The sequence below is a fragment of the Neolamprologus multifasciatus genome, chromosome 2 (assembly GCF_963576455.1).
Source record: "Neolamprologus multifasciatus chromosome 2, fNeoMul1.2, whole genome shotgun sequence".
Taxonomy (NCBI): Eukaryota; Metazoa; Chordata; class Actinopteri; order Cichliformes; family Cichlidae; genus Neolamprologus; species Neolamprologus multifasciatus.
Window position 1 is genome coordinate 24,602,314 of NC_140440.1, and position 14,176 is coordinate 24,616,489.

Below are 14,176 nucleotides of genomic sequence, written 5' to 3' on the forward strand. Positions count from 1 at the left end.
GTTTCTTATGAGAGTTTACATCTACGTGCACTTTATATCTATGCATGAGCATGTGGACATATATTTATACATAAATGTGTTTGTGTGTGGGCTTGCGTGCGTGCAGTTGTAAGTAATTTTAAGCAACAGTGCATTCGTAGTTTCAGCTTAATACACATGAATTCAGCTCAGCCAGGTAAACCTGTTGTTCTTCCATCTTCTCATGTGGCAGCCTGACAGGAAGGTAAGTTTTGTAGGAGGAGCATAATTATGCCTTCAGCAGTTTTATTTTGCTGCCTCAGTCCTTAGCATTCACTTGCTGCTGGGAACTTGGCTAACATGTGTGAGGGCGATGGGCCATGGGACTCCTGATAATATGAATTGGGCCGGACTACTGCAGGTAAGAGCCAGCTGAGTTTATCTCTTTTGATGGTATCTGCACTGTATTAGCGTTTCTAATTGAGTGATATATTGCAGCGACACACGAATGTGCACGGTGTATTGTACAGCATCATGTGCTAAAGAGGTGTTAAATTGCATGACCCTTTATTCATTTTTAATAAAGAATGTTTGCTTTGATATTTTCCTTTTATTTAAATTCTCTGTGTTATTTGTTTACAAGAGCACTTGGTTGGAGATAAGTGAGAGGGAGGCATCGAATTACCTTATTGTGCAGCTGCTTGCTTTTAAAAGAGCTCACTGAGGCATGAAGTTTAAATTTTATCACCACATTGAAAACTTTTAAATAACTTATATCATAAGTTTTAAATAGAATAAATGCCTGTGTAACTCTACAAAGACTACTGCTCACTGTTTTTTTTTTGTTTTGTTTTCTGTCTTTGTCAGAAGCTGCTGATTGTGGTTCACATCAGGCAGATCATATGTAGTTCTCTCCTGTTTTCCGTCCCAGAGGAACTGGAGCCTGACACTCTGGTTGGATCACTTAGTAAAAACTTTTCTCCTCCATATCAGCTCCTGCCCCACAAGTACCTGAGGATGGACATAAACACGGGGAATTTCTACACCACTGAGTTAAAGATGGATCGCGAGGCCATCTGCCCCGCAGAGAAAAAAGCTGAGGAATGTGTTACTTTATACAATGCCATCGTGGGGCCCTCAAAAGACCTTATACAGTTTTCTGTGATCATAGAGGACATCAATGACAATGCGCCGCATTTTGAAAATAACAAAATACACCTTGGGGTGCCCGAGGATACGACCGCGGGGACCAGTTTCCTGCTAGATACTCAGGCTCTGGACAGTGACACGGGTCCTAATGGAGAGGTGCAGTACCACCTAAAAGGCTCTGATGGAGCTTTTGGTTTAAAAATTGAAGAAGACAGCTCTTTAATTATGTTGGTTGTAGAAAGAGCCCTGGATAGGGAAACTCGGGACCTGTTTCAGATGCAGCTAGTGGCCACAGACTGTGGTGTAGACCCTTTAAGTGTGTCTGCAGATTTAATAGTCACAGTGACAGATGTCAACGACAACTGTCCAGCCTTTAGCTCTGATAGCTCACACAGTGTCACCATCCCAGGAGACTCTCAGAAGAACACAGTGGTCACTCAGGTCAGAGCCACAGATCCAGATTTAGGCCCAAATGGTGATATCATTTACTCCCTCAGTCCCAAAGTCTCTGAGCGGGTCAAGACGCTCTTTAGCCTCGACAGTCTCACCGGGTCTATCAGCCTTACACGGGACCTTGAGAGCGACAACTCAGAGGAGCTCGTGTTGAAAGTGTTAGCCAGCGGCCATCGCTGCCCTCCAGCAGACACTCAGGTAACCATATCCGTGCTCCCTAAGGCGAACCAAGAGCTGACGATCAAGATCGGGTTTATAGCGGAGCATCAAAACCAGACTATGGTGTTACAAGAGAACCAGCACCCCACTGCCTTAGCCGTTTTAGAGCTCGAGGGTGACAGCATCTTTAAAGACTTATTTCTTGCCATTGAAGGTGAAGCGCCTTTCACTTTGAGCCCACAGAATGGCAAGTATCTGCTTTCCACATCAAAGCCCTTAGACTATGAGATGGATCGTGAACATCATATTTCCGTGGTAGCACACGTGAGATCAGCTGAGGGATCTGTGATCGTTCCTTCTAGACGTGTAGTCACGGTGCTGGTGGCAGACATCAACGACAATGCGCCATATTTTGCCCAGCCTCACTACAAAATCCAAGTGGAAGAAAACAATCAGCCAGGAATGTCACTGCTTCAGATCTCGGCTTCAGATGCAGACAGCGGAGAAAACGGCATGGTGACATACAGGCTTGAAAACTACAATCCAACCATGTTTAGCATTGATTCTGTAACAGGTCAACTCTCTCTGCTGGTTCCTCTAGACAGGGAGCAACAGAATGTACACAGACTCACTGTGCTTGCTCAGGACAGCGGCTCTCCTCCCTTGGAATCCATGGCCACTGTATCCATTCACGTTCGTGACCAGAATGACAATCCACCTGTTTTTCTTACCCCTCACTTCATCTTTTTCATTCCTGAGAATGTTCCAACATTATCCCAGGTGGGGAAGGTGGAGGTGAAAGACCCAGATAAAGGGGAGAATGGAACAACAGAATTGTATGTTGTAAACAGCAGTGCACCTTTTGTTGTGGATAACACCCAGGGGATGCTACGCACCACTAGGAACTTGGACCGCGAGACAGAAGACCGCTATGAACTCTACCTGCTGGCCAGTGATCACGGCCAGAGAGTTTCTTTGACTTCCACTGCCAGAGTGACCATCTTTGTGGAAGACATCAATGACAACCAGCCAAAAGTGATCCTTCCCGGCAGCAACTCCTCATGCCTGACTGTCTCTCCAGGTACCCTGGCAGGTGCCACGGTAGGAAAGATCTATGCCATCGATGAGGACTCTGGACTGAATTCAGAGATTACTTACTCAGCCACGGCACCGGAGCCTTTGCAAAACAGAAGTCCCTTTCGGATTGATTCAAGGTCAGGGAACATCACCTTAAGCCAGCAGCTCCTTCTTACAGACCTGGGAATGCATCACTTGTTCATTGTGGTCAGAGATGGGGGTAAACCAGTTCCACTTTATACCACTGTCTGGATGAATTTGTTGGTCAATGACAGCACAGAGCCTTGCCACTTGGACCGGGCGCCCACCTGGACAGGGACACTAAACTTGGTTCAAACCCCTTCAAAGGAACCGATCTGTGACGTGGAGACAGCCAGATTTTCGCAACTGATTCTGTTAATAGGCCTGGGTATGATGCTGGTGTCCACATGTTTGTTTGTGGCCACAGTTATTTGCTGCCTAAAACAGAGGAGTACAAGTCTGAAAATGAACAAGAGAGCATACACTGAGGCGAATGAGATTCCACTCAGGCTCAAAGACAAATATTACTCTGATTAATAACAGCAAGCAATGTGTAAAGCTCACAGTCTCAAAGATAAAAATGTCCTGTGAATTAAATGTATTCTGTGTATTTGTCAAGGGCTTCTTGCATTGTAATAAGTCATTGATTCAGTGTGATGCACGGTGTATTCAAACATGTCAACTGCAAAACTGACAGGTTCTGTAGAAATAAAGTTGATCCATTTTCTGATAATGGAACGAGCATATACACGTTGACCTGATAAGTGAAATATGCCGAGTCATCCACAAAAACTTATTCCCTGACAATTCTCTGAAAAAAACAACTAAATTCAACTGTATTTCACAGATTTATTCCACAGCAGGCCATCGGTAAGATACCAGCATTACAGACATTATCTTTAAGGATTATTGCCCATGACCCCTGCGGGTAGAAAGATTGAAGTAATGGTCTGTTAGGTTGATTGGTCCTTTCTCAGATTTCTGACTGAGTGATGGAGAGTCTAAAGTATTTAGACACACAAAAGGGTTTAATGTTCCTCGGTTGGGGAAGTGATGAAAGTCTCTCAAGAAGTAACTCTGAGATGAGCTCAGGAGGCAGAGGGTGGCCACGGACAGGTGAGAGGCGGCAGTAGGAAGGCACAAAAACATCTCAAGTAACCGCCTCACACCTGTTACTTGATAGCACTGCTTTTCACCCACAGAGCTGGATCGCACCAACAAGGCAGAAAAAAAACCCAAACCTACTGTACTGCACCCAGTAACCTGACAGGCTTGTTGTTTTGATAACAGATGTTTGGAGTGAAATCACACCGTGTTCAAAGACACAATTACAAAAGACACTTGCTCTTGTGTTTTACTGATGCATTTGCATGCTGGAGAACAATTGAGATATCAAACCAGGTTAAGTGATGCATAAAGTATGAATGAGTCAGGCTGAAACATGTTTGCAAATCTGTCAACACACAGTCGCGCACAGAGGGCAGGGTAATTGTTTCAGCTTTCTCAAACGAAAAAGCTCCCCCACCTTTTAAAATCATCTTTACAGTATCATAAACCATTAAGAAATCCTTTGAAGCTACACCTGCGTTAGAGGGAAGAAGGGAAGCAGAGACTCGGTGCCTGTAAAACACAATGTACAACAACCTGGTTAGTGGGGAACAAGGCTTGTATAACATGAGTGGTGCCTCTCTGAGGATTTCTGAGCTGGCGGCTCAAAAAATAAATAATCTATTAACACTTCGGTGTGAGATTTACTATATCAAATGAGAAGAAACAAAGACTGCTACATAAAAATTACAGACTAACAGCAGATCTTTACATAAAAAAACATGTAGAAATGTATATTAAAGTATATTTATTTTATTTTATTGGTGGCCAAAATACAAACATGTTTGGAAAGTGGGGGGATTTTATTTTTTATTTTTTTGCATAATTTATTGATTGTTATTGGCCAATTTTAGCCCCAACTACAGTCCACTGGGGGATGAAACTAAACCCAAACGCTTACAATGCTGTTGCAGGGCAACGCCTGCCATCTACTGGGCGCAAATGAAGCAAAATAGGGCTAATTTTGTTTTTACATTTCTGGTATTGGGCCAGAGGGAGGAGATGAATCAGAGCACAGTCTCTCACTGCGACACAGTCAGGTGCCCTGGGATCAGGAATGTTTCCTTGATGTACACAAAAAGGACATTTTTATCTTAATCATGTTCCCTTTTTCTCCTTCTTATGCTGAACATTTGTGGATGGCTATATAGCACAAAAGAGAGCTGGCGTGACAGATAAGTGATTGCATATTACAAAAGCAAAGGGACTCATTGAAACTATATCTTGTTAGGTAAGATCGCTAAAAAATAAACACTTCTCATAAGTGTGCACATGTTTATAGTTTTCCTTTCGCTGGAACATTCCAAAAGAGGTTAAAAATCCGTGACACCGTTTATCTGGGTTGCTGGGATGCCACTTCAGTCACGGTAAAGTGTATCTCACTGCAAACAGATGATATCTCTCAATTTCCTGTAAGAATATCACCTGAACGCTCAAAGGGCAACACCATGATAGCCAGTGCTATCTCAATCAGAGGTCGTAGACCCACAGCGTCTGAAACAACAAGCTCGACTCAACATGATGTACAGCATGTCCTCATTTGCCTGGACATGTTGGCATTTTTACTTTTAAGACAAAAAGGTCTTAGCTAACCACTGTTTGTCCCCACACACACGAGAAGAAGAAAAATCTATTCTTCTCTGCGTGTGAGCACGTCTGTATGCAAATGAGCGTCAACAATGAACTTAGTAAATGTCCGCAAGTTTAAGGAGCCCCGACCTCCTCATCATTTCTGCTCCTTGAAGTTCATTGAAAAGCGACATTGTTTCTTTAAGGTTGCACTCGCAGTCATCGGCGGGTCTGTCCATTGTTGGGGGGAACAGAACAGCGAGTTGAGATTGATATACGGGGGCCGGAGACAAGTTGCGCATATCATCAGCGGACCAGCTGCAGTGCGGGCAGCGAGACAGTAGCCGACAAGTCCTTGAACGCATCTTTCCAGACATGGGTAAGAAACTTCACACAGACTAGAGTCCACCTTTATTAGCTTGTAGTATGTTCTTATTATCACTTCTTTTCTTGATTGTATGCGATTGTCCTGGGAGGGAGGGGAGCAGTGAGAGGGCATCAGAAGTTATTAAAGTGGGGGCTCTCTTTTTTTGTCAGTGTAGAGGTCGGCTTCTTACCGGCTGATGCTCCGCTGATATTATGAGATTTATTTCATGCTTGAGATGGCAAGGCTACTTTTCACACGAGCCTTGTCGCATTTGCTTTCGCTCGCAATCCTTCTCAATTTTTATAGAGGCGATTTGGCCCCAGCTTTTGCATTTTCAAGACTATTCCTGCAGGGCTTGTCTTTTCATTTGGGTCACAATCAAAGAGCCAGAGAGGGCCGCAGTGATTCGTAATTGGCTAATTGGCACAAGGTGCATCTGAAGGTCGCCTGATTGACTGACTGAGGTTGGTGTTAAGATTTATGGATTATGCTGATACAATCTGTGTGTGTATATTCTCAAAAAAATCTATCTATATCTACTGTAAAATCTATCTATATGTACTGTATATAATTTATTGTGTAGCTATGTTATTCACAATTTCTTGTCAAACTCTGCGTTCTGTGCAAAAACCCTCGCTATGTGAATCACATGCAATCAGTTTGCATGTCTGGTCATGCACAGACACCCAACAAAGCTATGCGTTTGCTTAAAGAGCCATCTATTTGCCCCTCTGGCCATCTGTGTTTACTGTAATGGTACCAGCTACAGTCTGCCTGCTTCTATTGTGCATGTCTGTGTGGATGCATGTACACATTTACACAGTTCCATTGTTTGTTCCTAGGTTTGCTTTTTCCATCCTCTTCCAGCACTGGCAGCTCCTCACTATCATTTTCTTGTTCCTGTGTCTTCTCAGTAGGAAGTCTGGTGAATATGCTTGTGTGTGTGCACGCAAAGCACAGAGGTGCCTCTGGCCTTTGTTTGCTTGACATTGGTGGCCCTTGTACCCCCATGATGGTGTGGCACAAAGACTGTTGTCTCTCCAGTCACAAAAGCAGCCTCTCTTTCTGTTTCACTTTGCCTTCTCCTCAGCGTCCTCCCTCTTTTCTCACACTCTCCATCCTGGCTGGTGAATGGAGTCAGGGTGTGAGATGGGGTCAGAGTCGACACGTCCCCATGCCCGTGGCCCTTGGCATCCATTCAAACAGCACATGACTACTGGGGGGAATGCACAGACTTAATAAGCGAACTTGTGTGTTTATAGCTGCAGCTTGATCAATGCTGACATTTTATCTTTAAAAGGTTGCTTTGGCTGGCTTTGTTTTTCCTTATTGTATTTTTTACCCCTAGTATTATGTAGGTAGGTTTTTGGGTTGTCAGATTTCATGATGCTTATCTCTGGGGTTTTCTGTCGCCACCAAGTTCAGCTGCATTTTATGCCAAATGCTGCGTTCGTGCTATGAAATGAGATAACCTTTTTGTCTACTCCCAATCATGAAAATTAACAGAAGCGCTATATTTTTAATTATCAAGGGTAACATGAAATAGTTACTGTAGAAAGGATCTGCTGTTGGATATTTGGGGCACGAATCACACAAAGTTAACTCTCAGTTGCACGTGTTTAGATTGAAAGAACAATCAATAAACTGTTCTGCAGTTTTAAACAGCACAAACAAACACAAAAAAACTATTTAGCTTGTCTGTGCTGGGGTGGAAGCAACAATCTGATAAAGGGATGTCTCAAAACCAGAACAAATGCAATCAAAACTATCTGCATGGCACAAATTGGAGTTCAGTGAGAGTAATTGTAGTTGAACAGATCATTTTAAAAGTTGCGGCACAATTTAATTTCCATTAACTTGAAAGAGTGAAAACATATTTCCTGTCCTTGGGAGAAAAAAAACATGCAGTATATTCTTTAATATTTCGTAAGTTTTAATGGTGTACTATGTCTTTCCGCTGTTCATAATATGCTTTGTTTTCCATGGCGCTGCATGTCGACTAATAGGTTGCTATGAGTGCTGTATGCGGTGTTTGGGTGGGGTGCCGTACTGCTCCCTTGTTGCCACACTTCTCTGCTTCTCTGGCATTGCCCTCTTCTGTGGTTGTGGGCACCAGGCACTCACAGAGACAGAGAGGCTCATCGAGACATACTTTGCACGTAACCTTCAGGACTACATCACCCTAGCCTACATGTAAGTCATCCTACATTTCCATCATTGAAGCGTGATCAAACCGGATCTTCAGACTTCTCATGATTTTGTCTGTATAAGGTTTAACCTCTTAACGTTTTCTTTTTCCTTTGCCACTCTCAGCATTCAATATTTCCAGTATGTCATCTATGGTTTGGCCTCCTTTTTCTTCCTCTACTGCATTGTGCTTTTGGCTGAGGGCTTCTACACTACGAGCGCTGCAAGGCAAACCTTTGGAGAGTTCAGGAGCACCATGTGTGGCCGCTGCCTCAGCTCCTCGGTGAGAGGGCCCTGAGTGGGAAAAGTAAAAAGGATTGGACAGATTGGATAGGATTTAATACATATATCACTCCCTGGTGGGTGGTGAGCTGAAAAATCTTAAAGCTCCTAAAGAAGAAAAAATCTTAAGGGACATGCAAAGATAAGCATACAGTGAGTGTTTGAGTGGTCTAAGACTTGAGTAGTTGGAAGAGGAGGCAAAAAGGGAGATAAGTAGAACTAACCTGAAAAACAAGTGTGGCTATTAAGTGAGTCACGCCTCATAAAAACACTCTTAGATTGTGTGCATCCATTTAATATGATAATGCACCCTAATCTGTGGCCTGCTCTCTCCTTGTGCAGTTTATAGTGATGACGTATGTGCTCGCTGTGCTGTGGCTGCTGGTGTTTGCCTTCTCGGCATTGCCAGTCTACTTCTTCTACAACATGGACGCTACCTGCCACACTATTGATATTCTGACTGAGACCCCAGCAAGTATCAACCAGCTTTGTGTTGATGCAAGACAGTACGGTAAGAGGAACTCCCATCGCAGTCAGTGTTTGGCCTCCTCATGCAAAATCCATTCACATAAGGCAAACCTGTTAACACACTGCATATTTATCTTACTGTAAACAAATCTCTTGAAAGGGCCATTTCCAGTGATGATTTCTTGCCAAAGAATTGAGAAATTAAATCTTGATTATGGTTTCTGCTATAACCTCCACTGTTCAAAAACTCTTTAGCACGCTCGAGGTCAACAGCCATTCCCACAGCTGTCTGAGGCTTAACCTAAGGACATAATGCAAACAATATAACAATTAATACAGAGACAAAGCAGCTGGAGGGGAAACGGTTATGAGGCTATTACTGTGGCAAAACTATTTGTGCGTGTAGTTTTGCTACAGTAATGGCCTCATAAACAGTAGGCCACACACCTTGTGTTGACGCTATTAGCATGCTAATGTAGTTAGCTGAGGTGCTTGCAAATATATTGTTGCTCATGGTCAGTGGTGGGAAAATTCAACTGCCAAAAGAGGCATTTTTGAGCAGTTTTTGACCCCCAAAAGTTTATATGGTGTGACAACTTATTTGATCTTTTAACACATGTGAAATGATTAGTTGGCATTTTGCATTTGTGAAAATGGAACAAAGAAAAAGTCTACACCTGCACTAGTTGGAGAATACATGCATTTCATTCATCAGTCACTGTTTTTGTAAATGAATCAAATTAAAATCGGTCTACTTTGATGATAAAACATTTTGCATCATAGTAAAAAAAAAAGGGGGGGTGGGGGCAGTTTGAGTTTAATTCTGGTTAAAGTCCTTGCTGAGATCAGGCTTACCAGTAAACCAGCAGCATTAGTGGTGAAAGCTCTAAATTCTCTTTTTCCTCTGTGGATTTACTTTATTTGGATTTGAATGCATAAAACTATAGGGACTCAGAACTACTTATTTATGTATACAGCCATACAAGCCACTGCAGTCCGACTTCAGCAAATTTGAGAGGATAAGATGCCATGTGATAGTCAAACACTGTGATGTACATTTTAGGTACCAAATTATTAAAACTTGACCTTAAATTCTGTGTTTATAATTGGAGATATATTTTTTTATAATCAAGAATTGCCTAAAGCTATGATTTGGAAAAAAAAGTAAAAAAAAAAAAAAATTACTATTGCTCATTTCCATTTTTCACTGGAGCCACTTAAAATAGCCCGAAGAGCCCAATGCAGCTCTAGAAGGGTTCATGACCCCTGCTCATGCCTTTCTGAATTATCCACACTCAACTTTCGTACAAGTTGCATGGTGTCAAAATACATTGCCTAACTTGTAGATACATTCATTTGGATGTGTGACTCAGTGGCGACAGCTTTTACTGCACACTGGCATTTTGTGTTAGATTCGTAGTTTTTCCTGTTCTTCTTTCTGACGCCTCACATCTTGTACTTGAATCTCCCTGAAGGCCTAGCTCTTATAAAGTTTATGTACTAGGAGGCATTGTTACGCTATCCAGAGCTGGTTGAGACTTGTCTGCTGCCTTGATTGCGCTCTCTATGGCACCTTTTATTTAGTTTGGTAACATTTGTGAATGATTAGCAGTAAATGCAAAAAGTGCTCCTGAGGTCATTGGGATCTCATTAGTTTTGCAGCAGTTCTGTCATATATCATAGTGCTGATCAAATTAAAATCTCAGCAAGGCAAAGACACTGGAGGGAAAAGTCAGACGAAATCCAGAGGGGAACATCAATCTCTGTAGGCTACAGAGTTTCGTGGCAGCTCGCATGCCACTTAAAGACATTTTTCCTAAAATCCCCCAGAACGTCAGCTTTCATTCATGCTCCGTAGGCTATGTTTTGTACAGAATTTCATAGCAATCCACCTAATGGCTGTCAAGATATCAGTCCAGACTAAAAGTGTCAGCAGACCCACAGCACAACGCTGCCATCCCTGGAGCCCCAGAGTGTGGCTAAAACACATTTGCCACACAATGAGGCACACTGTTGCACTGAGTGATTTGTTCTTTCATTACACTGTCCTGAGGGTTAAACACTCGCTAACACATCAAATGTGCGTATTAATCTGCAGCTGAAAATAGTCCCCAACATACACACACACATGCACTCTTCTGTTTGGTGGAAGTTTAATAAATTTTAACATGCCTGGCTCTGTGGTTTGATTTGAGCGCCGCAGACCGTGAAAGTCAAAAAGGATTTAGAATGAACAAATTAATTGATTTGTTGTGGAATTTTACAGGCAGCAAGAACAAAATATAATAATTCTATCTTTTTGTGTGCAATTGAGTGTTATATTTGAGTACATAAGTTTATTTTTTTTCAACAGGACTCTTACCATGGAATGCAGTACCAGGGAAAGCTTGTGGTATGACCCTGTCCAGTGTCTGCAAGACAAGAGAAGTGAGTACGGTAATATGAAACAACTCGAGGTCTGCTGTCATGTTGTACAATTTGACTGACATAACACAAATACAACATGTTGTATTCACTAACAATAATCTCCCCCTACTAGTACCGCATGACCTACGACCTCTACATCGCTGCCTTTGCCGGCGCTGGCATCACGCTCCTGGCTCTGGTGAGTGATTATGCTGAGGTCGAGGCCAGTCTGGCTGCAGTGTGGTAATATAACACTGGTGTTATGGCTCATGTGACTTAGTGACGCTCAGAGTGTAGGCGACAAGGCATCTCAGGCATCCATGACTGATGACCTTTGTACTGTTGCTCTCTGTTCCTCTTTCTCAGCTGATGCAAACATCATAATAATGCTGTAATGTCTGGTGTTCCAGCCATGCAAGCAAATTGTGCAGCCATTATACTCACATGCTTCATTACAGAAGCTGTTATGTGGATGGCATCCGCTCTCAAATTAAAATGACTGTTGTGGATTTTTCTTGTGTTCGTTTTATTTTCTGATTCCTCTTGTTTCTCTTTGTCTTTTCATAGCTGACCTATACTATGTCAACCACCTATAACTTTGCCGTTCTGCGGTATCTGGGGAGAAAGGGCATAGGTGCACGGTGTTAGGACCCAGCTTCCTGTCTTTTCTGGCTTCACCACGAACATGGGAGTTTAAATTGATGGCAACTCTTCTTTTTTATGTGATGTGCACACTACTACGTCTGCTCCTGGATTCTTTTTTTCTAAACTTGTTATATTTTTACTTTTCTTATTATAAGGAAGTTTTTTTAATGGTTTTATGTTTTTTGTGGGTGTAATTTCTGCTTTGAAATCGTACTTTCATTTTTTCTGATGTTTTTCAATCTGTGCCAAAATATTTGTGAATTATTGCTCTTGTCAATGTTTGAAATGAATTTCTGCCTCCCGCTGTACTCACAAATAACACAACTTTAACAAATTACCATATGTATTAAATGACCACTAAATTAGAAGATGTGCAGGTAGTTTGCAGCTGTTAATAAGAATTGGGGATTAGAGGTTACTATGGCTACCAACCATCACATCTGGCTGCCATGGTAGCAGACAAGCATGCACTTGCGGTCTTATGCTGACCTCCCGGACTTTTCTCACGGGCCGGAGAAAAGCTCCAACAATGGAGTCATGTCTTTTTAAAAAGCTAACCAATAAGAAGCCAGTTCTGGGGCCACCTGCACCATTACTCTCTGCCAGGGGTTAAATTGCATGTCAAGGGACAGGGTCCTCTGGACAAAGAGAGGGTCAGACCTCTCCAGAGCCACAATGTAGCTCTTCTGGGACAGCAACAACACACACATACAACTCGTCCACATGCTGCTGTATGGACCCCACCCCCAACACCAACACCAACACCATGTAAAATGGATTCATGGTGAAGGGACAAAGGGAATTTTATTTTGAATAGTTTCTTATTGACAAAGGGACATTTTGTTTTTGTTTAGATCTAGTGAGGTCTAAAATTGTTTCTCATAATGTTGAGATGGCAGAAGCACTAGGTGCTTATACTTGAAGTAACCTCATAATATAAGCCCAAAACCACTTTGTTGAGGTGTGATACCCCCTGCTGGTAATGAATGGCTGAGGTACTTAAATAGAAAGGGGACAAGTTTGTTTCGTGTCTAATTCTTTAGGGATTTTGTTGTAGTTATTGTATAACACTTGTTTTTCACTTAATGTAGCTTTTTTTTCTTTTTTTTTGTAACATTTGGATATTCCTAACAAAACCTTTTGCATCCTAAAAAGTAGACTTAGTGGAAGCTTAGCATAGCTTCTAATATTGGATTTGTCATGTTGCAGCAGTTTCATTTTCATATGTCAGTAATATTTAATTTAAAAAAAAAATGCTTTGAACTGTTTGTACACATGGCCTCTGAAAACATTTGTTTGTAGACTTTATGAAACCTCAGTGTCTGGTGTATTATCAGAATGTGAAGCTGATGGTTCATCCTTGGCTTTTTGCCACATTAGGAGGCCAAGGTGTTTTGTAAGGTGTTTTGTATTCTCTCCTCGTGTGTCCACAGGTGCACTGTTCCCTTCACTTGGCTGTGTACCAGGTCTACCTGAAGATGCTACGACACAGGGCAAAAAACGAGGAGAGAGGTTACGACCTGTATAGGAGACTGCAGAGGGACAGAGGAGGGATTCTGCGCTCTCCGTACTCTGAGAACAACCTGTCTGACACCTTGTGAAAGGACATTTTGTAGCAGTTTTGCTAACAAGCTTTCAGCAATAACTGTAACGCCAGAGCGTGTCAACAAATGACACTGTTTTGTAGATTGTTCCACTTTAATAGTATTGTAGAGGCATATTTCAACAGTTGGGGCATGATACAAAAGCAGGGTTTTTTTCTTAACCAAGCATTGCAACTTCGTATTTATCCTTATTTCAACACAATGTGCTGCACGTGAATAATTTCTATAGATTATGTACTTTTTCTTTTCCTTAAAATGTACTTTTGAAGGCAAACGTGAGGATTTTCTTTCCTGCCTCAATCTAATTTGACAGTATGCAGCGGATCCTTCTAATGAAGGGAAAATAAAAATGCAGCACATGGTTTGATTTTTGTTTATAATGGAGAGGAACACCATTTACCATCAGGTTCCCACACATAGTCATTCAGTGACACTCAAGGATTTGATGCAATTCAAATACGGCACATTTTGGGGTTAAATCTGAAGCAGTTTTTCATTTGGGATCTTGCTCCGAAATCCAGATGCTTCATTTTAACCTTTAAACGTTACAGATATCTGCTTTAAAAAGTGAAGTAGCTACTGCTAAAAGGGAACCAGTAGTATAGAGATTTATTTTAGTGACCTGTTAAGAGGTTACAAACAGATTTAAGTATTGTTTTTAAAACTTTAATAACACACTCAAGGATTTTCAAGCAACATGTACCAAAAAAAAAAAAAAATAGGG

The 14,176-nt window shown here is 41.9% G+C and overlaps 2 protein-coding genes across 5 annotated transcripts; both read left to right on the forward strand.

Moving 5' to 3' along the window:
- Positions 1–75: 75 nt before the first annotated feature.
- pcdh20l (protocadherin 20-like) lies at positions 76–4,661 on the forward strand. 2 transcript variants are annotated; one of them, XM_085133466.1, is made up of 2 exons: positions 76–379; positions 829–4,661. In XM_085133466.1, the coding sequence occupies exons 1-2, from the start codon at positions 332–334 to the stop codon at positions 3,352–3,354; spliced, it is 2,574 nt and encodes an 857-aa protein (XP_084989592.1). In that variant the 5' UTR covers positions 76–331; the 3' UTR covers positions 3,355–4,661. The 2 variants fall into 2 exon arrangements, with proteins under 2 accessions (XP_084989592.1, XP_084989584.1); XM_085133458.1 differs by having other exon boundaries at positions 77–379; positions 826–4,661.
- Positions 4,662–5,744: 1,083 nt separating this feature from the next.
- On the forward strand, positions 5,745–13,848 carry plp1a (proteolipid protein 1a). Of its 3 annotated transcripts, none has more exons than XM_085133542.1 (7): positions 5,745–5,872; positions 7,867–8,053; positions 8,174–8,330; positions 8,672–8,840; positions 11,151–11,224; positions 11,337–11,402; positions 13,282–13,848. In XM_085133542.1, the coding sequence occupies exons 1-7, from the start codon at positions 5,869–5,871 to the stop codon at positions 13,447–13,449; spliced, it is 825 nt and encodes a 274-aa protein (XP_084989668.1). In that variant the 5' UTR covers positions 5,745–5,868; the 3' UTR covers positions 13,450–13,848. The 3 variants fall into 3 exon arrangements, with proteins under 3 accessions (XP_084989668.1, XP_084989689.1, XP_084989679.1); XM_085133563.1 differs by having other exon boundaries at positions 5,747–5,872; positions 11,771–13,421; XM_085133553.1 differs by lacking the exon at positions 5,745–5,872 and adding an exon at positions 5,882–6,324.
- Positions 13,849–14,176: the final 328 nt, after the last annotated feature.

What these genes read in the sequence shown, in the direction of transcription:
- pcdh20l (XM_085133458.1), top strand. Translation starts at nt 332, where the DNA reads ATGGGCCATGGGACTCCTGATAATATGAATTGGGCCGGACTACTGCAG. An exon ending in ATTGGGCCGGACTACTGCAG is followed by an intron (nt 380 to 825) that starts GTAAGAGCCAGC and finishes TGTCTTTGTCAG; the next exon opens with AAGCTGCTGATTGTGGTTCA.
- plp1a (XM_085133542.1), top strand. An exon ending in GCCGCTGCCTCAGCTCCTCG is followed by an intron (nt 8,331 to 8,671) that starts GTGAGAGGGCCC and finishes CTCCTTGTGCAG; the next exon opens with TTTATAGTGATGACGTATGT. An exon ending in TGTTGATGCAAGACAGTACG is followed by an intron (nt 8,841 to 11,150) that starts GTAAGAGGAACT and finishes TTTTTTCAACAG; the next exon opens with GACTCTTACCATGGAATGCA.